The 26849-nt window shown below is 49.3% G+C and overlaps 1 protein-coding gene across 3 annotated transcripts in view; it reads left to right on the forward strand.

The window, feature by feature from the left end:
• Nucleotides 1–550: 550 nt before the first annotated feature.
• Nucleotides 551–26849, forward strand: part of Slc41a3 (solute carrier family 41 member 3) — a 39849-nt gene continuing 13550 nt past the window's right edge. Inside the window, exons 1-4 of one of the 3 annotated variants that reach the window (XM_051203343.1) lie at nucleotides 551–580; nucleotides 7173–7475; nucleotides 21445–21552; nucleotides 22892–22963. In XM_051203343.1, coding sequence (XP_051059300.1) covers nucleotides 7203–7475; nucleotides 21445–21552; nucleotides 22892–22963 — 453 coding nt within the window. In that variant the 5' untranslated portion in view covers nucleotides 551–580; nucleotides 7173–7202. Of the gene's footprint in view, nucleotides 581–6985; nucleotides 7097–7172; nucleotides 7476–16838; nucleotides 17108–21444; nucleotides 21553–22891; nucleotides 22964–26849 lie in introns of those variants that run through there. The other 2 variants (XM_051203344.1, XM_051203345.1) reach the window with 2 other exon arrangements.

A 26849-nucleotide genomic window follows, 5' to 3' on the forward strand; every position in this document is an offset into this window, starting at 1 on the left:
GAATGAAAACAAAACAAGCAGATGTGGACCCTGAAGAAACCTGGCTTTTGCAGTGAGCTACTGTGGGCCAGTTGCACTTAGCTCCACCGCCCAGCCCCGCCCCTGACCGTGGCCCCGCCCTACTCGTAGTCCTCTCAAGTCTGGCAGAGCCCCTTGGACCCCCAGCGGCCCCGCCTCTGAGGCGTGTCATTGACGCCTTCGGCACTCAGAGCACATCACTGCACACCTCACTGTAGGCTCAGAGCTGTCCTGTGCTCAATGGAAACCGCTGAGGTTGCCAAGGTGGGCGTCTTTGGGAGTTAATTGGATACCTCAGTCCACCAGACCCTTACTAGAAGGCTTTAAAAGCTGGGTTCTCAAGCTTCACCCCATGACCTGGCCCCGCCCACAAGGCCGCCCCGCAAAGCCCCACCCATCATGTGGCCCCGCCCCCTCTGTGATCCCGCCCCTCTGACTGGGCGCCTGGGCAGGGCGGGGCTGGCCCGCCGGCCGCCCTTCCCGCTTCCTCCAGCCTTAGGCCTTCGCGGCACCCAGCGCGCGCCTGGCCTCCTCGCTTTCGCCGCCGGCCTAGAGAGGACCGGTAAGCGCGGGCCGGCGCTGGACTGGGAGCCGGGGAAACCGAGGGAAAGCGGGGCGTCTATGGGCCTCGGGAAGGGGCGTGAGGCGCAGGGTCTGGGGGGAGGCACACCGGGGTGGGTCAATATGTGGCTTCCTTGCTCCAAAGGTCTGCAGGGACCGGCCCGCTCATCCTTTCCCAATGACTGTGATGAACCTTGGAGCGCCTGCCTCTAGGGATAGTGAGTGACTCCTTTGGCACCCCGAGAGCATCCTTGCACATCCCACTGCAGGCTCAAAGAGTTGTTCTGCGCTCAGTGGAAACCTCCGGGGTTGCCAAGCTAGAGGTCATTGATATCTCATTCCACCAGACCCTTTCTAGAAAGTCTTAAAAACTCAGGATCTCAAACTGCTTTTTCGCCAGAGACCACTTATACAGCCTCTCTACCCTGACCCAGATATCTAGGGGTGATCCTGCTCTGCTTCCAGAATCTGGCTTCATGCTGCGGTTGTTTAAGAACCATGAATGCAAAGGAATCCAGAGAGGACTGAAGTGGGGTGGAGACAGGTCAAGTGTCCAGTAAGGAAAATAAATTACAGAAGGTTATAGTAACCTCCCCTTATCTGAGGGAGGCACTAACATGTTCCCCAAAGGGTGCCTGAATCCTGGGATGATACCCAGACATAGAGATTGTTTTCCTAATATAGTTTCATTTATGAACTAGACACAGCGAAGGATGAACAACCAATAAGATAGGACAGGTTTAATGATGTACTGTGATATAGTTGTCACCATCACTACTCTTGTGCCATTATTAAGTAGAATAAGGGTTGCTTAGCCAACAGCACTGCCACCCTAACAACTGTTGAGAGGATAACTAACATGTGGACAGGATATGCAGCATGGATCCATGGACAAATGAATGGTTGCACATTCTAGGAGGGCAGAGTGTGGTGGTAACTGAACCAGCCCACCATGGTGCTCAGAACTGAACACAACTTAAAACTTAGGGATTGCTTATTTCTGGAAATGTTCACTTAATATTTTGGGACCACAAGTGGTTGCTAGTAACCAAAACTCAGAAGGTGCAACTGGATAAAGGGTTCTACTGTGCTGCATTCAAATGTCACAATGGGTAGTATTTATGCACTCTTCCAAGGTCACACATCTAGGAAATGGAGACACTGAGATTCTAACTATGAATTTGGGTTCCTGTACATTCCCACTGGGATGTTCTATAAAGTCAAGGAGATGAAACACAGACATGCTTTCCTCATTGCTACACAGTGGGAAGCTAAGAGGCAACCCATCCACCCCAGAAACTCAGCCCACCCCAGCCTATGATTAGAGTCCCCCTGCTCCAGTTAAGTGAGCATCACTTTGTATGCTGTGCCAGAACTAGGCCTTCCAGAAGGATGTGTTAGTACCTGAGTGTTCAGCAGGTACTCATAGGCCTGTGTTCAAGGCCAGTTTCAATGGGCCGTATGATGCTTGTGATTGGTAGTGTTTAGTATCTGGATGACAGACAGGCCACCCCTGTTGCCAGCTGGGAGGAGTATGAATATATCAGGCTCTAGTCACAGTTAGCCATGTCCCATCCTCTTTCAAAGGCAGCTGACCCATGGGACGGTGGGGGGGGGGGTCTTTAATCACTTATCTAGTACTGATGTTTGTTGGACCCCACACATGGCATTGGGCTGCAGGACTGGTGTGTAGCAGTCACTTTCTTGAGGCAACCAAACACTTAGGGGTTAGCTGACTCTGGGCCCATCCTAGGATGCCACCTATAGTCAGAACCCTCATCCTCCAAGCCTCCAGCATACCTTGATCTAAAACATTAGGTTTTCCTGAATCTACTACCCTATAGACACCATCTCTGTTTTGTTGCATGAGACCTAGCTTGTTCACCTGTTTAAATCTTAATGATACGTGATATTATCCTTATTAAATACTCCAGCATTCCCAGTGAATCTGAGGGGCCTTCGGCTAGGAGGGGAGGTCCCTGCTGATGAGCCAGGATGGTCCACCACCTGGCGCAGATGACATGCTGACTGTTAGGCTCAGCCAGCTCAAGGGACTGACTTGATCCCCAGTGTACACTCTGGAAGGGCTTTCTCTGGCATGAATGTTTGTGTACGTGGAGTGAGGATTGTGAAGCCAAATAGTCACTGCCAGTTGGCAGGTGTGGGGCCTTTTGTCTGCGTGGGCCTTGGGGCCCTCTGGTGGAGATGCAAGGCAGTTCACCAAGATTGCAGTTGGCTGCTTAGTGTCAATATCTGTCACACTCAATCTTGTCTTTTTTATTGGCACTAAATATTTTCTCCTGGACTTGCTTTAAGTTTTAAATTCATATTTGTGTGTGATGCATGTGTGCGTGTGCGTGCGTGCGTGCGTGCGTGCGTGCGTGTGTGTGTGTGTGTGTGTGTGTGTGTCACAGTGCACTTGTAGAAGTCAGAGGACAACTTAGGAGAGTTGGTCAGTTCTCTCCTTCCACCATGTGTGTCCCAGGGACTGAACTCAGGTTGTCAAGCTTGGTGACAAGCACCTTTATCTACTGAGCCATCTCTCTGGTTATAAACTAACTTACTTGTAAATATTGTTTGGAATTTTGCACTGCTATATGTTTGAACTTGATATTCTTGTATTGATTCTCTCTCTCTCTCTCTCTCCCCTTCCCTATTCTCTAGGAGTTTGAGTGGCTTTGGATCAAAAGGTTTCCTATCATAATTTATTTTTATTTTGTTATTTTTCTTGTTTGTCCTAACTGTTCTCTGGATGTTCAGCATGTCCAAGCTCTACTCTGCCAACAGAGGGAGCCAGACACCCCTTTGCTCCTGTCCCTGAGACCTAGAGGTGTCTGCCTGAGGAGTGAGGCTCCTCCAGACTCAGTGCCTATGTTGGCCTGGTTTGACACCCTGCTGTCTTTAGTGGCTGCACTCCATTTATTTGCACAGTTAATGAGACATACTCATTGCTAAGATGGTACTTTATTCTCCCTGAGACACTTAAGCATTGACTGTATATATTTCATACTGTTCAGAACACTTCATTGAAGCCTAAATGGTACCTGCAGTAGTTTTAATATGTCCACAGTTGTAGCTACCTATACTGGTAATCAGCTCACTTTAATACTGGCTAGAGAGAAACATCATGGTAGGAGTGTTTACCCAGTTACCCTCTATGTCCCTCATCTGTAGAGTCAGCCAGTCAGCCAAGCTTGAACCTGCAAAGATTCAGCAGAAACAGCCTTGTCTGTTGACTATTCACAGACCCTTGTGCTTGTCATACTAACTGAATACCCACAGCCATTTATACATCACAGGCCTGTGTCAGACATTGTCATGACTAGAAGACTTGCTGGATGGTGTGCAGAGAGAGGCCCTGTGCAAGGATTGTGCTGTATAAGGAACTTACTTAAGCACCATCATAGCACCTAGGGAAAGCAGAAACATCCTTCCCATTTTCCTCAATCTCTGTAATTTTGCTACTATTGTGTGTGTATGTGCACATGTATATTTTTGCTTCTATTGTGTGTGTATGTTTGTGTGTGTGTATGTGTACGTGCACATGAATTTCTAGAGTTTAAGGAGCCTCACCAAATTCAAGCAGGAATGAAATAGCAGTCTCTCTGAGCAGTTGGGGTAGATGTCTGGTTATCCATGGCTTATTCTGGGTTAAGAATCAGCAGCACTTGTCCATGCAATCCAGTGAGGGACTTCTGTGGATCAGTGAGGGACTTCTGTGGATCATTTTGGCAGGAAAGCCTGCTGTCTTCATCATGACCTTGTTTCTTTGTCTATGTGGAAGCTTGTTCAAGTTTAACTGTAATCTCAGTGGTATTAATGACCAGCTGGTATGGTTAATTCTTGTTTGGGTTGGTTGTTTTTGTTTTTGCCTTAGAGAGAGAGAGAGAGAGAACTTGCTATTTTGCTAGGACGGACCTTGAATTCCTGGACTTGACTGATCACTCCACATCAGCCTCCTGAGTAACTGGGGCTGCCAAGTTAGGCCCATGTGTTTGCTGTGCACCCAGCTCCAACTGTGTGTGGCTCTGCTCTTCTGGTTGCCTAGTTCCTAGGAAATAGTTGGGTTGGGGGAGCTCTTTAATGGCGTGTCTCTCTTGGCCATACTTGCTCGGCAGCTGTGAGTGTGTCCTGCCTGGTGATCCTGTAGCACTAGGCTGCTTCAGCCTTCCTGTCCAGCTCTTGTTTTTTCCAGCATGTGTGGACTCCTGGCTCCTGTTTGCATATGGGATGTGCTTATATGTCCTCATCAGATGTGGCTTAGTTGGTGCACTGCTTCCCTGGCATGTGTGAAACTCTGGATTCAGTCTCCTGTGCCCCATGAACATGGTGGTGCATGCCTGTAATCTCAACACTGCACAGGAGGCAGGAGGACCAGAAAGTTCAAGACTTTCCTTGGCTACACATCCAGTTTGAGGCATGCGTTGTGTTTGTCACTGTTTAATGCTGACACTGCTGCTGCATGATGGTGATGGTCTAATGTTCCCTTCACTTTAGCCACTCCATTCATGTCCTGAAAGCACCTTGCTTTCCCATGGTCCTGTGGTCATCTATCATCTTGACTTTTTTCCCCCTTGCTCCAAGTTACAGGACTCGTTGTCCCTCCTAGAATCTTGGGAGAAGTCCTACTCTTTAGATTACTTTAAAGTTTGTTTTATTTACATTAAGATTTTTAGCCCTTTGATGCTATGAACCTGGCTGTCCTCTGAGCATGTGGCAGAGGACAGTTTTTGTCCCACACAGGCAGTCTTCTGCTCTCAGCCCCGTCCCTTTGGGAAGGTTGGATGGACTATTTTGGAATCGCAGAGTGGCCACTATCTTGTAACGGCCAACACATTCTGCAATGGTGATTCATTGTTTCTCGGTGTTCCGGGCTACTAGGCAAATCTTGGCCCAGAAGGGCTTGCTGGGGTCACTGGAGGGCCTCCTCCCTCCTAACAGTCCTACCCATTCCTCCACAGTCATGCCTTGCCACTGCCTATCTTCACAGCACTGTGGCCTGTCCTTGGAAGCATGCAATTGTACCACATGGCTCTGGACTTGTGTTTTCTGCCTGAGGGTAGCAGCTTCAAGGTTGTGCATACCTGCCACCAGTTTTGTCACTTTGGTCTAAGTTCCTTGAATTCTTTGGACGTGTTAACAAAACCACTTTGATGTTTCCTCCAGGCCAGAGCCTGATCCTCCTTAGAGGACACTTTCTGTTAACTGCTTTTTCCTTTTGGAGACATACTTTCTTGTTTCTGTGGCTCATATTTGTTGAAGTGGAATTGTTTCTGTCTCATTTGTTGTTGAAAACTGCATCCTCTGAAGAGTGAGCCATTTCTGGGACTGAAATCCTCCTACCAGGAGGACTTTATGTGGCCCCTTGCTGTCTAGTGACTTCATTGAACACCATTCTGTGCTGTGCGTGTCTCTGTTGCCAAGAGATCCATTATAACTCACCACCCAGTCTCCTGTCCCCACTGAGGGATAATGTTGGCACTCTGGGCCTCTTCCCATTCTAGAGCCCTTAGCATCCCCCCTCAGCATTCACCCTCTGCCTGGTCAGCCATTGTTTTAACTTATGTCCAGCACTGGATGTATGCTCTATTGCATTTTTGGCCTTGGAACATCATTCCCAAACTTTTCCTTTTGATCTTTTTCATCAGTCTGCAAAGTAGCCAGGAAGCACATGTTATTTTTTCAGAGGTTTTCAGTACTAGGGATCTTCAGGCAGTCCCCCAAACTCCACATGGGTGTGGGAACCAGAATTGTTCTGGATAGCCAAAGGGCTCCAGGCTCCTGGTTCTCCCCAAGGTATTAGTTTCTTTCCTTATTGTTCTGAACAAATACCTGTCAGAAGAACATTAGGGGGTATTTATTTCTTTTCTCAGGTTTGAGAGTACAGCCCATCATGGCGGGAAGGCATGCTGGCACACAAGCAGGGGCTTGCTTGCATCTGGACAGTTCGGAAAACACCTTTCTCTCTTTTCATTCAGAAAGGCTTGATGGTCTCTGCAAGGCACGCCTCAGAACTGCCCTGGACACTTCTTAATCTAATCACATTGGCAGACAGAATTAACCCTCCCAGCCAGCCATCTTCCAGGCTAAAGACAATGAGACTGAGGGAGTTGGACTGTCACTAATATGATGAAGGTCACAGTGTTCCTGATAGTCCTTGGGTTGCTACAAGTCTTGGCTTAATTCCCAGAGTTCTGACAAGGGTGGTTCCAACTATACCTTCTGTTGCCATTCATTCATTCATTCATTCATTCATTCATTCATTCATTCATATTGGGTGGTGGTATTGAGGATAGAAGCCAGGACCTGCTTATTGAGTGTACTCTTCCTAATCAGTGCCTGGTCAGGTTTTTGATTGGTTGGTTGATAGAGCGTGTCACTCTTTGTTGTCTCCTATGTATGGTTAACAGTCCTTCAATAGCTATGTGTGTCATCCTCAGACCTGTACATATGATATTAAACTGCAGAGAGTAATGGTGCTAGAGTCTGTGAAGGCTGACTGAATGATGGCTGCCAGGTGAATGGATGGAGTCTGAGGGGTCCTGACTGGTCAGTAGTTCTACCCTTCAGCACTGTCACTTTGTGTCTCCCAGGTCAGGGCTGCTGGGCTCAGCTGTGTGCCGATGGAAGGGACGGAGGCCCGACAGCGGAGGCTGGAAGGCTGTGGCAGGCTGAAGGAGCTGGGGCCATCACCCAACCACGGTGCAGGAAGACTCCCAGAGGCTTCCGATGATGGACATCAGGGGGTCTCTGAGAGCCAAAGTATGGACCCCAAATCACTGGAGGCTGAGAGTGGCAGGGAGAGCGCCCTGGTCATTGGCCTTCAGGTGCTAATACCCTTCCTGCTCGCAGGCCTGGGGCTGTCCTGGGCTGGCTTGCTTCTGAACTATTTCCAGGTGAGAGACAGCTGCCTGGGGGCAGGGGAACCTGAGGAGGGAAACTGAAGCTCACAGGAAGCCATCCTTTCTATGTACTGGGTGAAGTTCTTTTAGCTTAACCCAAGTTATGCACAGCGGAATAGTGTCTGGGGTCATGAAACTTTTGTCTCACCCTATAGATCTATCTAGTCACTGGACCACTTCCTGTCTCTTGTTGTTCTATGAGGGAGTGAGGAACATAAAGCTAATTTGTTTCTATTGCAGAGGCTGGGTGCCCAATGTCAAGGCATCTCAAGATGTTTTCCCTCTGAGGCCTCTCTTGTATCTGTGTCTCTGTCTCTTCTTAGGGGGCCAGCCATATTGAGTTAGGGTTTGAGCTAATGACTTCATTTCTACTTCCCCTTTAAAGGCCATGTCTCCAGAAATATTCACATCCTGAGGTATGGAAGACCAATACTTACATATATGCATTGTTGCAGGGGGCAGTTCATAGCAGCAACTTAATCTAACATCACTACCAAATGCTGCCACGAGTGAACTTTAGAAGCTATGTTGCACTGAGGCAGTCAGTGGGAATATTACTGCAAGAACCTACATATGGCTATTACCAGATCTCCTTCCTAGTTCAGGGAAAACTGTAGAAGATACCCATTACCTAACACTTGTGGGCAGATCATTGCCAGCCTTTCTCATCTTTAGCAATATGCTAGGGGTTGGGGAGACAGCTCAATGGCTGAGAATGAATACCAGTAGAAGCTGGACATTACTGCAGTGCACCTATAACTCAGATAACCCTACACCTGGGGAATGGAGACACATCCTGGGAGCCCAATGGCCAGCTATCCTAGCCAAAATGGCAAGCTTGTGGGTTCAATAACAGACCTTGACTCAAAGGAATAAAGCCAAGAGTAGTAGAAGACACCTTCAAGCACCTGCAAACACAGCTACACACACACACACCTGCTAGATGGAAATTGTATTTCATGTGTTCATTTCTATTGCTACCTAAATCTTCACAGATTACAATGTCTTACTTTTTTAAAAAGCTCATAGCTGCCATGGACTAGGACCCCTCTTTCCTGAGACTACAGGTGTTTTCCTGCTCACTGCCTAAGGGGCTGCTTGACCTAGGTCCCTCTTCCTCACTGCTATTCCTGGAGACCCCCTAGTCCTTGCCCCATGAGGCACCTGATTTTTTTTTTGTTGTTGTTGTTTGTTTGTTTGTTTGTTTCTTTATGTGTAGTCTGCCAAAGAAACTCATGGTGGTAAGATTATCTGGGTCACCTGATCATAGAAGCTTTGCTGCTCTTGGTTGCAAGCAAGTCACTAAATTCAGTTCCCAGTGCAGTGGGAGGGGTTGTATAAGGTCATCATTAGTGGGCAGCAGGAGTCAGTGGGAGGCCTTGTCATGGGCTACAACCATTTGCATGATAGTGTGGCTTGCATTTTTATATCCTTTGCATACACACTGTGTTTGAGGCTTAGTCTCTAATATAACTGTGTTGAAAGGTGGTGGGGCTTTCAAGAGGCACTTCAGATCATAAAGGCATTAATGTAGTTCTCTCAGAGTGGGCAAGTTATCCCAAGACCAGATTGTTATAAAGTAAGTTTGGCTTCCTTGGCTTTCTCATGCTTCCTGTCTTGTTGATATACAACTTCCATGCACACCTGCCTCCCCTCTATGCCTTTCCACAATGATACAGTGCAGCCCGTGGAGCTCCAGAAGCTAACTGAATAGCACTGTTCTCTGAGAATTTCTTAACTACAGACTGAAATTAACCTCTTCCCTTTCTAAATTAGCTAGTCCCCAAGATTCTATTATAGGAACAAGAAAAACAAGTATTTGGGAAGTTCACCCCATTGATAAAATGCTCATCATTCAAACATGAGGACTTAAATTTGGATCCCCAACACCCACATAAAAATCTGGGCAACAGCTGGGCAGTGGTGATGCATACTTTTAATCCCACAACTTGGGAGGCAGAGGCGGGCAGTGCTACACAGGTAAACCCTGTCTTGAAAAACAAAACAAAATCTGGGCAAGGTGTGACATGCTGCTGTCTCAGTGCTGGGCAAAGACAGGAGGATCCCTAGGACTTGGCTGCCAGCCAATCTAGCGAAATGGTAAGGTCCAAGTTCAGTGAAAGACTTAATTTGAAAGATAGAGGAAGACATCTGATGTCAGCCCCTAGCCTCCACATGCAGAGACCATGCACAAATGTATGCACCATGGACACACACACATTTTTAAAGTCAATAAGGATACTGCATCTCTGGGCTGTCTGACCTTGTCCTGATTGATCCTTAAAGGTTCTGTGTGTATCAGGTGTGACAAAGCATGTGAAGGATTTCTCACAGAATGTGAAGGCTCTTTCTCAGTCATTTACTTTTGGTGTTTTTTTTTTAATTTTACTGTACATTTTTTACTTTTGGGGAATTTAACTCATGACCTCTGGAAGAGCAGACAATGCTCTTAACCTCTGAGCCATCTCTCCAGCCCATTTTTTATTATTTTATGTGTATGAGCATAAAATATATGCCAAAATGTACGTATTTACACCACATGTGTTCAGTGCCTGCAGAGGCCAGAAGAGGGTTAGATCCTCTTGAACTAGAGTTAAAGTTATGTGGGTGGGTTAAAGTTATGTGGGTGGGTTAAAGTTATGTGGGTGGGTGCTAGGAGCCGAACCTGGGTGTTCTTGAAGAGCAGCTTGTATTCCTAAACACTGAGCTATCTCTCTGGCACAAACATGTTTTATAAGAAATTGTATAGTTGGATAGTCTTTCTTATAATGGCTCAGAGCCTGTGTCCCTTTCAAGCACTGCCTCTTCTACCAGTGCATTCCCATAGCACACAAGAACATGAGGGTGGAGGTGACGTATTCACAGAAGAAAGAGGCCCTGCTTTGGCAGAGAGTGCTTTGGTTTCTTGTTGCATGTGTCAGAAGTTCATACTGGCCATCTGCAGAGACTGGGCTGTTTGGCAGGGAGTTTGATGAGTCAGTTGATATTCAGTTCATTGAAACCACTTAAAAACAAAGGCTTTCTGTAGGCATCCATTGATTTAGCAGACTCAGGAACCCTGGTCTGTGTGTCAGTTTTTATTGTTGTGTCATAGATAACCACAAGCTTAGCGGCCATTATTAGCTCATGCTTCTATAACCCTAAGCACAGAAGGTGTGCTGGTTGGCTTTTGTCAACTTGACACAAACTTAAAAATATGTGGGGAGAGGGAAACTCAGTGGAGGAATTGTCATCATAAGATTGCTGTGTGGGCAAGACTGTGGGATTGTCTTGATTGATGACTTATTGGGAGCAGGCAGCCCATTGTGGTTCCCTCCTCAACAGGAGGCCCCGGATGGTGTGGAAGGAAGCCAACAGAGCAAGCCAGTAAGCAGGGTTCCTCAGGTTCCTGCCCTGGTTGAGTTCCTGCCCTACCCTCTCAGTGATGGACTGTTACCTAGACACATAAAATTACCCCTTTTTCCCACACTGCTTTTGGTTATGGTATTTCTCACAGCAGTAAAAACCCTAAGAGTTTCCAGATTTCTGCTCAGAGTATGGACAATGGCCAGGTGGTGGCCTGGTGCATTGCTGTCATCACTTTACCTCTCTGTGGTCACAGATCTGAGTGTACAAATGGGAAGTACTTTTTCGTGAGTTCTCATTACCAGTCTTGAACAGGGCAAAACTTGAAATAGACTGTCATGCTGGATTTAAATGAAATAGATTTGAACTCTAGAGAGCAACAAGGGTTACAGGGCTGGGGTTTCTGGAAGGTGCTCCATGTGGCTAGCCACTGAAGCTGCATTGTGCTGGGCAGGACAGCAGCCAGTGCATACTTAGTGTCCTTCACAAATGGTTCAGAGACTCCAGGGCCATGAGATAGGCAGACCTAGGCCTGCTTCAGTGAACAGGGGTTCCAATAGGGATTCTCACGGCTTTAGTGTAGCCACACTGTAGAAATGTGAGATAGAAGGGACTAGTCACAGTGGGCTACTTGGCAAGTAGCATGGGTGTAAGTAAAACGTGTGAATTCTTTGTTTCCAGAGGTCAGAAGCTGTTGTGTTAGTGTCAGGGGTGGTGTGGTCCCCAGATCATGGTCATTTTCAGGAACCCAATTTCCATTCCCCAGCTTGCACAGCTGTGCAAGTTCCTCAGTAAGTGACTTGTCTGTGCATATGGGTGTGTGAAAAAGACTCTAGGGAGGGGGATGTCATACCTGTACTCCTGAAGGCTAGTACAAGTAAGGTGTACCTGCTAAACTTTGTAATGCTGAGGCCCACTATGGCCAGAGACTGTGGGACCCACATGATCAGAGCATAGGGACTCCTCTCAGCAGCCAGAAATGGCCACACTCACTCATTCAGTACTGGTGGGCAGTGGTGAATAGTTCTTAGTGATGGGAATACATTAATGCCATGGTCACCCATCCTGAGCCCTTTTATTCTTCCCAGCTTTGGAGACAGGCCAAGTTGGATTGCTCCAAGGAGAAGCAGTAAAGTCCTCACACTTCCTCAGGCTGGAAAACAAGCCTCACTCTTCAGAAGTCTGATTTGAAGCTGTTGTTGGATGGTACTCCCTGAATTGGGGGTGGAGAGCATGTCCCCAAGGCCCTGTTTATCAAGCAGTTCCTAAGTCCAGCCAGGCAGTAGAAGTGCCAAGGAGCGCCTGCCTGACCTTGGTGCCCTACCCAGAGCAGAGCCAGTCAGGATGGTTCTCATTGTGTCAGAGAACAGCTCTGGGGTGGTGTGGGGCGGGGCCTCTATATGAAGAGAGCAGAGAGGGCGGGTTTTGTGTGCAGCAGGCTCCACTCCAGCTGGCTGCAGTTAGCCATGAGCACCACATAAGAGCTGGACTGGTGCCCTGGATCATACTGGGACCCTTCCTCCCTGAGACTGACTGGCCAGCCCCTCCTGCCCGCTGGTGAGGGATGGGTCCCACTCTAGACTATGGAGATAATGCCTGGATGATTAAGGGCCACAGCATTTCTTGTCTCCTACAGTCACAGCCTGCTGCCACCAGACACATGCAGAGCCATCTAGGATGAGGGACAGGCCCTGCTGTGTGGAATGGAAGGGTGAGTGCCACTTCCCACAGGAGGGCAAAAGGGCCTTCTTGGAAAGTTCCTTGGGCTAGAAGACCAAAGCCGTCATTCAGGGACAGGCAGGCTCAAGGCCTGGACCACTCACTATGGAGGACATGTCCCAGGTGTGTTCCTATGCCATTTGCTGGGGAGGGCATTTGGCTGTGGACCTTACCACAAGAGCAAGAGCCATAGGAGACTCCTGGATAGGCTACCCAAAGCCCTCTGGCTGGAGTAAGTGCTAGGAGACAATTCATTATCATTGCTCTGCTTGTGGAAGGAGCTTCCTTTTTCTCTTGTGGTGCTGAGGCTAGCACTAAGAGCCATGGGCATGTAAGGCTGGTTGTTTTCCTGCTTAGTTACACCATAGGTCCCCCTGACTAGGTTACTTTTCCTTGTTGTTTCTGCTGTTATGTTTGTTCACTGGTTAATTCATTCATCCGTTCTGGCACAAGCCAGATACCATGCACAGAATTATGGTGAGACAAGATAGACAATTGGGCCATACTCCCGCAGCACTCATGATTGAGTGGGGGGAGACAACAGATGCATGGGTCTCTGCCAGACAGCAGCAAGGGCCAGACAGGAAACTGTGCCATAACAGCCTGGGAGGAGGTGTTGCTCAAGGCCCTGGCGGGGATGCTGGTGAGGAGACCTGAATCTAGAGGGCACATGTGAAGCTGCTTTCACCATCTTCCCTGGGTTCTGCTGGCTCAGACCAGAGAATAAAGGAGATCAGGAAATGAAGGACTTGGCCTGATGTCTAGGGTCTGAGCAGTGGTGATGTTTTCATGACCAGCTAGCCTATAGTGCCCAAGTGCAAGGTAGCCAAGAGCATGGCATCTGGAAGTTGCTCCTGGGATGGTGCATGGTTCAGCTGTGGTGTCAGATTCAGCTAGCATCGGCGATGCACATGCAGAAGCCCTGTGCTCTCTCCTCCCCACCATGCTGGGGACAGAACCTGAGTCACACATTGCCATGCTCACCACACTCCAAGGGGGGTCGTTATATATAAAGGTTGAGAGCTGCTGCTGGGTCCCAGTCCCTCATGACCAGGACTGTAGGACAGGCTGGAGGCCCAGGGATGGGAAGGACTGTGCAAGGTCACCAGGAAGCCACTTGATGCTTGACCCAGATCTGAGCAATGCCCAGTCAGGCTCTGAGATTTTCCACTGTGCTGGAACTATTTTTAACATCACATTGAGATGTTCTGTGTTGTGACCCAGTAAGCCTCGTTGATGTGTGTTGCTCTTAGCTTTCCCAGGAAAGCGCTTTTTCTCATGAGTATGCTCTTTTATTTATTTCTGTTGAAAGCTTAATGGTCCTAAAAGCAAGTGATTACAATAGTCGGCACACACAGAAATCAAAAAGGATCATTGTAATCCTGCCCACCAAAGGGTAACCACTTCAGCATTTTGGTTTTAATGACCCCAGTCTCTCTCCCCCTCTCTTCTCCCCCTCTCCCCCTCTCCCTTCCTGTTGGTGAGCTTACTCAGGAGATGGTCATTTCTCTGTCCTGTACTGATGAGAGCCTTTCAGGGAGCTGATGTGTGTGGTTCAAGGAGCTCTGTTTAGATATATGATCCTGCGCTAGAGTGACCTTGTAGAAGGTGCCAGTGCTAGCATAAAATGCTGGCATCTGTACTTGAAGATGGCTCCTTTCTCAATGTTCAGCAGCCAGCCCAACACCAAGCTGCAGGGATCTTCTCAGTCCAGCCCAGCCAGTGCCCTGACACCAGACCCCAGGGAGGGCTGCCCAGGGCCATGCTGGGCATGTGCTCTCCCATTAGACTACACCTCTGTGGAGGGGAGGGTTGGGGAGAAGGTTATTGACTTCCTTACTTCCTTGAATGTTAGTACACTTTGTTATTGAAGGCAAACCCTCCTGGAGCCTTCGATTCCTCATTTGAAAGAACAAGTTGGGTGTTATATGCTGTGAATACAGTGAGGTGTTTGGCCCACTGAGGGGCCATGAATTGCTTCACAGAGTAAGGTCAAGAGTGAACTTTTTGCTCCAAAACCACAACAGAACTGCCCAGATAGGGCCTTTCTTGGGAAGAATGGTTAGGTATTCCTGTTCATACTTCCACAGGGCCATTATAGTACCTGCTTGCACTTAGGAATTCTGAGTAAGGAGCTATGAGACTTGGCTGGAAACTAGTGGTGCTCAGAGACCAAGAGGTACCTCAGCTGGTCACAAGGCCAGTCGCTATTGAAGTCAGCCAAAAGAGTGAGGAATATAGCATAACAGTGGGTTCATAAGGAGTTCCTTCTGGGTATACAGGAGGTAACGTGTTCTGGGACAGAGGGTGTCAGAAGGTGAGGCTTGCCTACATGTCACTCATGTAATGAGGGCACCTCCTTAGAATGCTGAAATGGAAAACAAACTTTGGTTGTTGGGGAAGATGGATGAGAGGCCACAGGCTCATGACTGAGATGGTCCCCTATGTTGGAGATAAGGGGACAGATTGGGAAAAGCTTTGAAGACAACAGATTAGATATAGGGCTGCAATGAGGGTGTCTGGGCTGAACTTGCCTTTCTGGCAGATGTTCACTATGGCACAAAGCTTGACAGAGGCACTTTGGAAGAAAAAACTACCATGAGAAATGGAGGAGTTTAAGGTGTTTGCTCTTGCATGGGAAACTGAGAGGGACAGTCGGGAAGCTTAGAAGATGCTGGGAGCTGGTGAAGAGGCTGGGATCATAGAGAGGCTGGGCTGGTGGAGAGGCTGGGTTGGTAGAGATGCTGAGGACTACTGGAGAGGCTGAGGGATGGCGGAGAGGCTGAGGGCTGGTGGAGAGGCCGAGGCTGGAGAAGAGGCTGAGGGCTGGTGGAGATGCTGAGGGCTGATGGAGAGGCCGAGGCTGGAGGAGAGGCTGGGCTGGTGGAGATGCTAGGCTGCATCTGGGATGAAGAAAATCTAAAGTATGGACAAGGTTCTGGGGTCCATCTCTAGGCTGCTGTGTGGCTCAGCATCCCAAACTGGAAAGCTCCTCTCACACCACTCACTCTGGTCACTGAACTTCAGTTTAAACATCTCTATGGCTGCACCCTGTGCCAGACTTGGCCCAGCATTCTTGAGTCACCCGTACTCAGCTTCCCCATGTACTCTGACCACTTGGCTTTCAAACATGAGCATCCCAAGAGACAGGCAGGCCCAGAAACAGCCCCATGTGGTGGCTTCTCTGCTAGCTAAGCAATCCGGACATGTAAGAATAGCCCACCAGAACCAGGACCAAAGTTTATAACCTGCATGTCTGGCCCTGTGAAAGGCTTGAGACACCAGATAGTGAGCAGAAGAGCGTAATGAAGATGTGAAGACGATTTCCGGGGCGGGTGGATTGGGGCAGTTAGTGAGGAAGTTCTGCCTGAGGAGATAAGGAGTTTGGACTTGAGCAGGGGATGGGCGAGCTGTGAGAGGAGAAAGCAAAGTGCCTAAGACGATGGTGTGGTAGGAATGGGACAGAGGTGGCCCAGAGATGGACCCTGGGGTTAGTGGGGGTCAGTCAGACCTTCAGCTTGGGGCCTTTGCTGGTGGAGGCCTCAGTTTGTATTCTGTCAGCCCTTAGGCCTGGAAGTGCTCTTCCTGGCCCATGGCATGTACAAGGGGTACCCTCAGCATCTCCAGACTCTAATGCTACTTCCCAGCTGGACCCCTTCCCCTCTAGGCTGAGGGGGGCAGGGGTCAGAAGGGCCTATTCAGACCTTCCTAAGCAGAAGCAGCTAGACAGGTCTTCCCGGCCTTTGAGGGAAAGCAGAGCCACAGTTCCTCTGTGAGCACAGCCTCACATTGTGGCCATGAGCTCCCGGACATTGGCACAGAGCTGACTACAAGTGTCACTTTCATCTTGCAGTCACACAGAGTCCTTGACCTTGCAGGAGAGAGCCCCATACGTGGGGCTGGGTGAGTATCCCTGAAGCTGTGGTCTCAGGCCTTTCTTGGCCAGAGCAAAGCAGCCCATAGCACATGTGCTGAGGGTGGTGCTGCCCTCTGCGTGGGGCCCATGTGGGCTCTGTCCCTGCCCAGCCTGGCTAGCGTGGGCTGGACTATTAGACACTGTCAAGGTCGCTGCTGAGGGATAGTGAGCCTCTCTGGCAGGCTGGCAGAGGGAGGTCCCAGCAGATACACAGTACACTAGGAGAACCTGACCAGTGGAATGGACAGAAGACACTGGCGGCCTTTGGATTGAGGCTCTGAGCAGGTCTGGCATTGTTTGCTCTGGTCCCCAGCCAAGGGGCTGTCAGGGACCCACCGTGACCCACCGCCACCGTGGTGCTTCCTGGAGAGCTGCTGCCTGTGTGGACCTCTGCAGAAAAGAGCCTTGGTGGGCAGGGAGGAGAAAGGACAGACTCGACTGGGGCCTGGCCATGGTCGTCACTCAGCTCAGCCTTGAGTTCCGCTTTCAGGGCAAGAAGCTTCGAGGCTTCAGCTGTGAACTCACCCGCTCCCCTCATGGAGTCCTCCCTGAGTCCGTCCTCACCACCACATGTCAGGTGGCCATACCCATACTGTTGTCGGGCCTGGGCATGATGACGGCTGGCTTGGTGATGAACACTGTCCAAGTACGTACTGGGCTTCAGGGGAGAAGGGGCAGATAGGGTGGAGGGAAGGAGCCAGGAGACTCCCAGTGGGTGGCAGCCCTGAGCTGGGTCTGATGTCAGCAGGTGCTGGTAGGAAGGCTTCCAGCATCTTAAGAGTCACAGTGATGACATTTGAAAGCTCTCAAAAGCAGCCTGTGTGAGCCCACAACAGCTTCTCCTTATTGGGCAAGGCTTCTACTCAGTGCAGGAGTCTTTAATGTCTCTGCCTCAGTTTCCCCTTTTGTAAATCAGAAATAATGACAGTGTCCGCATCTCTGAGTTGTGAGAATGTGCATTCCTGCTGGTGTCTGGTCTGGGTGATGGACAGAGCTGGATGACAGACCCACCTTTCTGGAGCCCCCATGGAGCTTGTGGGGGGATGAGAAAGATACGGAGCTGGCATGGGAGTTCCGTATACCCCCAGATGTCCCCGGCAAGGGTGGCAGTCTTCATCTGGCAGGGTATTTGCTGAGGGAGACTTCCTCTCCCAGCATTTGCAGGTGCCCTGAGCCTGGTTTAGGAGACACTGTATTGTTGAGTGATTTCCACTGTTTTTTTAACCACAGCATTTGTTGCGGAGCTTAAGGGTTGCTTTAGAAAAACTAGACAAACTCAGTTGTGGAGGAAGGACACCCATCAGGCATTGCCATGGTCCTGGAAGCTGAAAGTCTGAGACGAAGTTGTTGGCCGAGTTGGTGTGATAATCCAGGAAGACCCTCTCCATGTGTCTCACACATGTGTGTGGTGGGGTGCTGAGGGTAGAACTGTGCTAGCCATGTACCATAGCACTGGGCTCCGCCTCAGCCCCAGTGCTGTTGCTGTTTAATCTTCAAAATTACATTCAATTCTCAACCCACATGTGTGTCCCAGGTAGTTCCCCATTCCTACATGTACCCAGCATTTCCTCTATGATGGATACACAGTGTCTCCTTGTGTACTTGTGTCCAACTGCCTGAAGTTGGAGGGGGTGTCAGTAATTCCAGGACACCTGGTCTCTGCTTGTTCACCTCAGTCTGTTCCTAGAGGATCTGTGCAACCTCCTTCCATGATGTTCTCTGCCCCTATCTGAGGCAGCTATGCTAATCCCCAGAGAATGGGCTTTTCCAGACTGCACAGCATGAGGTCATCCGTTCCTCAGCTTTCCCATATGCTCACACCCCATCTCAATGCTTCAGTTGCTGTAGGCTCCCAGAAGGCTTGCTTGTCAATCAGTCTGGACTAGGCAGCGGCTGGAGGTGGTGAGCAACCTGGGTGAAGGAGAGATAGCTCCTTCCTCCTGCAGGTCAGGGATCTTGAGAGGGAACAAGAGGGGACCATTTGTGTGGGCCTTGGAGGACAATGTGGCCATTTCCATATTGGATACTGTGGGAAGAAGTGAACTCCAGGCAGAGAGCTGGGTGAGGTCTGTAGATGTGTAGGAGTGTGCATTTGTGAAGAGAGGGACAGAAGTTGGCTAGCTGTGAGAGACTCTGTCCGATCTGCCCAAGAGCTGGAATGCCAAAGGGGCTTGGCATTCTGTTAAATGAGTGTTGCCTTTGTGTTGCTGGCATATGGCAGCCTAGTCATGTATAAACTGTCAGGTTCGTACTGCATGGCGAAATACAGGCGGGGACACCAGCCCAACTACTGCTGCCCAGCAGGCTCTCCTCTGACAGTATTTGGCTATGCATGAAATGTGATGCTGCCAGCCACATTCTTGAACAAGTTTAAAGATCCAAGTTGGGTGTATACTCAGGAGTGGAGTTGTCAGTGCAGGGTCAGAAGTGACTGGGTGATGTGATTATATTTATGTCACAAATCTCAATCCTGGCAGCAATGTCAACAGTGTGGGGGAGGAGAAAGTAAGGGAGGCTCTCTCCCAGGACTATAGGCTACCACTGCTGATAAAACTCTCCCCCTACACACACCTCTACCCTACCTCCTACATCAGGAACAGATATCTTTAAAGTGTTGTTTGAGATGCCAGTAGCAGTATTTAAAACTTAGGATGACTTAGTCAGATTGGAGAGGATAAGGGGTTAAATCCTGGTGGGTGGGAGAGGGGACAGGCACAGGAGAGGCAGGGGTCTGCAAATGGTGAGTTGAGGCTCCAGTGTGGCCAGCTTGCAGCCACAAGGTGGATGAGATGCTGGGGATATTGATGAGCCAAAGTGGCTGTGGCACAGAGGGTATGCAAAAGAAGCCTGGAGAAAGTGCCATTCTGGAGCCCAGTGATCAGTGACATTGCCATTATTTCTTGTTATCTGACTTAGTCTGTCTAGGGTGCTGTAGGGCAGCAGAGGCCAGGTGATGTGCCCCACAGAAGTGGACCTTGTTGTGGCTCTGGGGGTTAGAAAGTGCCATGTTTTCCTGTGCCCACACGATCACCCCTCTCTGCCCATCTTGACCTAATCTCTGTCTATGAGATATCAGTCTTGTAGGATTGGGGCTCACCCACCCATGATCTTAATCCAGTCTCTCTTTGGGGACCCTGTCTCTAAACATTTGTACCTGGAGGCCCTGAGAGTTAGGGCTGCAGTCTATCAATTTGGGGGGTAGGGACACAGTTTAGCTAGTCTCTGTTGACATTGTCCTAGCCTGTCTCCGCTCTTGTCCAGTGTTTCCTGGCAAGATCAGTCATGGGGCAGCAGACAGAGCTAGAAAAGCCCATTCACACATGGCAGGTCACTGAGGCTTCAGGAAGACAATGCCATGGCCAGCCTGCACTGAGCTGTGACATATCACAGGGAGGGTGAAACTTGGTCAGGGGTTCCTGGCACTGAGGGGGGGAAGAGTGTAAGGAAGACGGGCTTGTTCTGATGCAGGCTTGGTCAGTGTGTTAGCTCTCCTTGTGTATGGCAGGGAGACGGTGGGGGAGGCAGAGGATGGTGGGGGAGGGCTGGAGCAGGGAACACGGAAATGAAAAGGACATGTGTGACAGACCACCCTGGTCAGGAGTAGGTGTATGTGTGCAGCGGCGTGTGTGGTGTGTGCCTGAGGGGTGTGCAGAGCTGATAGGTGGCTGCTTGCAGGCCTGAGGCCCCTGTTGTAGCATCAGGGAGGCAGTAACTGAACCGATAAGGAGGGCCCTGCAGGTGGGCCTCTGCCTCCAACATAGTCCTTCATATGAGAGCAGAAAAAGCTTGTTATTTCTTTAAAGGCTAATGTCATTATCACAAAGGACCTGAACAAATGGGTACATTTGGTCAAATGCAAAAACATTTTCTAGAGGGAATAAAGATTATTAACATGGTAAAATGTTCAGACTTGGTACTAAAAAGCTATGCACATAGAGACCACATTTTGCTCCTACACATCCAAGTAACACAGGGATAAGACTCAAATGTAGAACCTCTGACTAGTCCTATCCCTCCTTCCTCCAAGAGTACTGCTGCCTGTGGTGACTCCTGCTCCCCCCAAAGGCGATGTGTTTGTGCACCTTTAGCTGCTCTTTACCTGCAGAAACAGAGGAATATATCTTCAGCCCTAGAACATGGAGCCCTACAACCTTAAGATCTTACTCCATTAAGATCATACTGTGGGTATTTGGGAGGGTCAGATAGATCTGTGGGTATTTGGGGTGGCTGTTTCTGTCACCACAGGTACCTCCTCTCTTTCCCTGCTTTATTGAAACATCCCTGCTATTCTGCCTTTTCAGTTTTTATGTTTTTAAGTTTGAAGGAGATGCCTGGTCTCCATCAAATGGGCTTTTCTGTTTTGGAAGGCACAGGGCCCAGCAGTGTGCTGGGTGATGACTGAGAGCCCTGGTCTATGAGCTAGTTTTGCAGAGTGTTTCCATGCCTCTCAAATTCAGAGAAATAACTGTGTGTCTGAATTGGCGACACATTCCAATTTCTACAAAACTGTTGTTGCACACATAATCCCCATGTCATAGTAAATAGCACATTTTCAGGCTGGGCCAGGCTGGACCTCTGGCCTCCACTTTCCTGGCCTCTGAGGGTGCGAGGCAGGAGGGAGCTTGCTGGAGGCCACTGCTGGTGATTTGATTAATGGTATTTAAAATGTCTTCTTTAGTGTTTCATTTAAAACCATTTAGGCTGGGCATGGGATGGCACACATAATTCCAGCATTCAGGAGGCAGAGGCAGGTGGATCTCTGTGAGTTCAAAGTAGCCTAGTCTACATATAGAATTCCAGCACACCCAGGGCTATGTAGACATGCCCTGTCTAAAAAAACAAAGGTAAAGTAAAAGCATTTAGGACAATGCTGAGTCTCACAGGTTTATTCACAGGGGCAAGGTCATTGATAGAGGTTATCCGTGGACATCTGCATAGTTGTGCCAGCAGTTTGGCCTCATTTCCTTATTCTTTCTCTTCCAGCACTGGTCAGTGTTCCGGGAGGTTAAAGACTTGCTGACATTGGTGCCACCCCTGGTGGGTCTGAAGGGAAACCTGGAGATGACACTGGCCTCTCGACTCTCTACATCTGTAAGTGGCAGCCAGATGTCTTGGGTTACCAGCAGCATGGGAACAGGATGTTCCCTTCATTTGGCCTCTCTCCATGTTGGTGTGGCTGGAGGCCCTGGTCCCCACCCACACAGGTGTTACTCTGCTTTGGCTGTTCTGGCCTCTCCTCCCTGCTTCTGTACTGTTTTCCATGGCTACCCTGAGCTGTCGAGGGACCAGCACGGTGCCTTAGAGCCTCAGTGTCGGCTGACTTTCTGTGTCCCTGTTCCCCAGAGTCTGCATGCTGCTGCTTGAACCCTAGGCCACACCCCGTCACACATATACCTGCAAGCTTCAGTAGGCAGTACAGGCTCAAGGGAGGATTCTGGGGTGGGAACAAAGAAGGGGGCTCAGCTGCCCATTAACTACCTCTGTTCATGAGACACCTCCTGTCTCCTGTTATTATGGCTCTTTAGCCAACAAAGGCCCTCTCCCAGCCAGCTCTTTCTTATCCCAGGCGTCTGGGATGGTTCTCTTTCCCTCCTGTTAATACAGAAGGTTTTCCCCTCTCTCCAATGGCATCCGGCATGTGAAAAGGGTGGTATCCAGAGGAAATATATTATGTTCAAGGGTCTGAGAAAAATGTCTCAAAGCTGATGAAGAAGGGCCAGGAATGAAGCCTCAGTGTCTGTTGTTCACTGTGGGATGTTAGCAACTCCAACTATATTTATATATAGTGCTGTTTCTCCACAAAAGAGGCCAGAGGAGCTAAAGAGATGGCTTGGTACTTTTTCATAGGACCCGGGTTTGATTCCTGGCACCCACAGGGAAACTCATAACCATTTGTAACTCAAGTCCCAGGGGATCTGATACCCTCTTCTGGCCTTCACAGGTACTATGCATACATCACACACAGACACAATGGGGAAAGCAGCCATAGAGAGAAAATTAAAATAACCTGGGGAGGGAAAAGAAAAGAGTCCAGGTCAGTTCATAAAAGGCAGGTGTAGTGCATCAGGAGAGCCGATTCAGCAGTTAAAAGAGCTCACTGTTCTTGAAGATGACCCAGGTTTGGTTCCCAGCATCCATATTGGGTAGCTCACAACTGCCTGTAACTCTAACTCCAGGGACTCTGACACCCTCTTTTGGACTCCTCAGGCACCTGCACTCACATGTGCACATGCTCTCACACAGATACACATACATATAATTAAAAAGTATAAATACATATAATTAAAACGGCAGGTAACTGTCTATAAAGCTAAATGGCATAGTCTGTTGTATGTTCTAATTTGTTTCCTGAGAGAGAGGGCTGGCTATGCCAGAAGGACTAGCTTCTCCATCCCTGTCGACTGACACTGCCTTTATCTCTGTATGCTAGGCCAACACTGGGCAAATCGATGACCGCAGGGAGAGGTACAAAATCATCAGCAGCAACCTTGCTGTGGTTCAGGTGAGTGTTGGAGTATCCGCATCCATCAATGCCTCACCTTCTCCCTCCCTTGTGGGTCTGCAGCCTGCCTCTTTCTGGGTAGGAAGGGGGACCATGTGAGCCTTGCCCCTGTACTCTGGACTGAACTTTGAGGACAGTTGTCTATGTGTCCATCCATCTGTCCAGTAGGCCACATCTGTGGCATGGGGAAGATCATCACAGGCAACCACCGCACCTGCCGGAGATGCCTTCAGATCTCTGGTCCCTGAAGCTTCTCCAACACCCAGCTTCTAAGCCACATCCTTGGGGGTCTGATGTACTCAGCATTTGCCATGCCCTGCATTTGCTAGTGGCTTTCTTCCCACATTTAGACCAACACCGTGTTTCCCTGGGTCACTGGTGTTCCTGGGATGGACACACCCTAAGTTCTTGTTCTTCCAGCAACTTTATTTATTTCTGGGACCTGATGGATCCTTCCTGCCTGCCTGGAAATTCCCCTTATAAGCCTTGCTCTTCCATCCCAACCTTTCCTATCCCAGTCTTTGCAAGAGGCCTTCATGCTGCTCTCACACTGTGTCTCCTTCTGCCAGGCCCTCTGAGAGCTCAGTTCTATCTAGGCCCCTTTCGCAGTAAACTGAAGCCAGGGTACCCAGGCAGGAACAGATGAGGGCAGGAAAGGTTCAGGCAAGAAGGAAGGCTGGACCTAGAGCTTGCTCTGTGGGGGCTGTGGTCCAGGCTCTCTAAGCTTCGCTGGGTAGAGGCAGCCCCTGGTAGCACAAGGAATGTGGACTGAGGTCAGATTCTCGTCACCTGTCAGCTGGGCAGCTCTGGCCAGGGCTGTGTCCTTGTCTACTAGTGACACCTATTCTTCCTGTCATCCAGGTCAGTCAGAACCCCGCCTCTCCCAGAGGCATCTTCCAGACAGCAAGCTAGAACTAGCCTCATCGTCCCCTCCCTGAACTCAGCTTTGCTGAAGGCAACAGCCCTGAAGGCAATGTGGTGGAGGAATGCTGCCTATGCACCCCTTCTGCCTTAGGGTTAAAGTCTTCCATGATAAAGACCAAAAGTAACTTGAGGAAGAAAGGGTTTCTTTCATCTTACAGTTGATAGTCCATCACTGAGGGACGTCAGGACATAAAGTCAAGGCAGGAACCTGGAGGCAGGAGCTGAAGTAAAGATCATGGAAGAGTGCTACTTATTGGCTTGCCCAGCCTGATTTCTCATCCACCTTCCCGGGAGTGGCACCACCCACAATGGGCTGGGCCCTCCCACATTAATCATTAATGAAGAAAATCCCCCACAGACTTGCCTACAGGACATTCTGAAGGAGGAGGCATTTTCTCAGCTGAAGGTACTGCCTTAGTCACTGTGCTATTGCTGTGAAAAGTCACCATGACCAAGGCTACTCTTATAAAAGAAAGCATTTAATTGGGGACTTGCACCCTCTCCTGCTCAGGTATGTACTGCCTTCAGCCCTCTGCCTTTTGGGTGCAGTGGATGTGCTGCCCACCCTACAACAGGGAGCATGGCAGCACACCGGAAGATATGGTGCTGGAGAAGGAGCTGAGCCACATCTTGACCCTTAGGTAGAGAGAGACCTGGCATGGGCCTTTGCAACCTCAAAGCCCAGTGGCACACTTCCTCCAACAAGGCCACGCCTCCTAATCCTTCTAATCCTATCAAAGAGTTACATTTCCTGGTGACTAAGCATTTAAATCTATGAGGCTGCTGGGCCAGATCTTATTCAAACCACCACAGTTTCTTTGCCATTGACTTTAGTTTGTGTCAAGTCAGGCCCTAGCCCTCAGCTGCTCTGTTTTGCTTCCTGGCTGTGAGGAACAGTGGTACTCCATGATGCTCCCTGATGCTGTTTTGCCAAAGGTCCAGAGCAATGGGGTCAACACACCATAGACTGATCCCTCTAAAACTGTGAGCCAAAGCAAACCTCCTCTCGCTAAGATGCTTGTCTCAAGGAGTCTGTCACAGCTGATGCAAAGCTAACAGCCATTGGGCCATTCCATTCACCAGTGAGGACTGGACTGTCCATCCCACTTGAGCAGGCTGGAAACAAAGGTACCCTCTTCCATCCTCTTCCCCTAAGTCTCACATGCTGTCTCTGTGAAGACTTCCTCTGAGTTGCATTTGAATTGAGCCCTGCTTCTTCTCCTCCCCTGCCGATGCCTGTCAACCTGTACCCCTTGCAACTGCTTTTGTCTGTGTGGAAAGCCAGTGGATGCCTCCTCCTCTTGGTTCTGCAATTCCTCCCTCACCAGCCCCAGGCCTAGCTGGCTGGTTCCTTCTTGCTGCCTTTCCACATGCAGTTGTCTGTCCTTGGAACATCTCTCCTCTGTGCCTGCTGTTCTGAAGCTCATTGGACACTCACTCTAGTCCAAGCTCCATGTTACCCCCAGGCAGGTGCCACCCTTCAGTCCTCTTCGCGCGCGCACGCGTGCGTGCGTGCGTGCGTGTGTGTGTGTGTGTGTGTATGTGTGTGTGTGTGTGTGAGAGAGAGAGAGAGAGAGAGAGAGAGAGAGACCTCTCTTGCCTTCTTGCCTGGGCTGAGTCTTATGGGCCAGAACCAAGCCTGTAGCTGAGTAGCTGAGAAATTAAAGCAGCATTCAGATCCATAACAGAGGTCAGGTGAGGGGGGTCACAAATGCCCAGCACTGGGCATGTGGCTCAGGCCTTTCTAGAACCTTCTGCACAGAAAGTGGAAGGCCTGGCTAGACTTACATTGTAGTTGGAATTTTCTTTGGGCTGCCAGCTCACAAATAATGACATGAGACTTCTTATTGTGAAGGCTCAGCCTATAGCGTAGCTTTGTTCCTAACTCGCTCTTATAACTTAAATTAACCCATTTCTGTTAATCTCTCTTCCATCTTGTACCTCCTCTTTCCTCTCTCTGTCTCCTCGCATCTCCCACATGCCTAGATTCCTCCTCCTCTTCCTTTCTCTCCCTGGAAATCCCACTATACCTTCTGCCTAGCTTACACCAATCACAGCAACACACATTCACACAGTGTACAAATATCCCACAGCATTACATGCCTCAAATGCAGCTGACATATGATTTGCTTCCTCCATTTTAAAAGGGCTTACCTTTGAGTCACAAGTCAATCAGGTAAATTTCTAGGTTGGACTTTAAAACAAACAAACAAAAAAACCAATTTCTTCAACATGTCACTTAAGTGTGGAACCAAGGGTGAAATTTTAAAATAATTTTTAGAAGTATTTGACACTTTCTCTCATGTGTTCTGTGTACCTTGATCATATCCACCAGGCCTTCCTGAACAGCACCCACACATCTGTTCCCGTCTTGATCTCCCCCTCTTGGGGTAGCCCACTGAGTCCAGCTGGTGCTGCCCGCTGGCATACTGACGGACTCAGTTGGCCTGACCCTGGCCCGGTGGCCATAGCTACATTGAGCTTGTGAGTGCGATGCCATGTCATGCCAGAAGGTGGCAGTTCGCAGCACTTGTCAGGCCCTGCTGTTCTGTTGTTTCTGCCACCTTTTCTGTGATGTTCCCTGAGCCCTGGGGAGGCTGATGTTGATGTCTTGGATAGGGTTGAACACCAAACAGTCATTTATTCTCAGCATGAATTTTTTAATTTTAAATTTTATGTACACAGGTATTTTAGCTGCATGTATGTGTGTGTGCTATGTGTATGTCTAGTACCCACAGAAGCCACAAGAGGGTATCAGATCCCCTGGGACATATCTCTAGGAAAGATGCCAGGTCCCCAGCCCATCTCCAGCTCCCTGGTTCTAGTTCTTACCACCATCAGTGAAAAGGACCTGTCACTGTGTGAGGCTGTTTTCCATTACCATGACAGAGTGCCTGAGACAGTCCGCTTGTGTGGAGGGAAGGTGTGTCTTGGTTCACTGTGTCCTTGATTCCTGTGTCTG

The sequence above is a fragment of the Phodopus roborovskii genome, unplaced genomic scaffold (assembly GCF_943737965.1).
Source record: "Phodopus roborovskii unplaced genomic scaffold, PHOROB, whole genome shotgun sequence".
Classification (NCBI taxonomy): domain Eukaryota; kingdom Metazoa; phylum Chordata; class Mammalia; order Rodentia; family Cricetidae; genus Phodopus; species Phodopus roborovskii.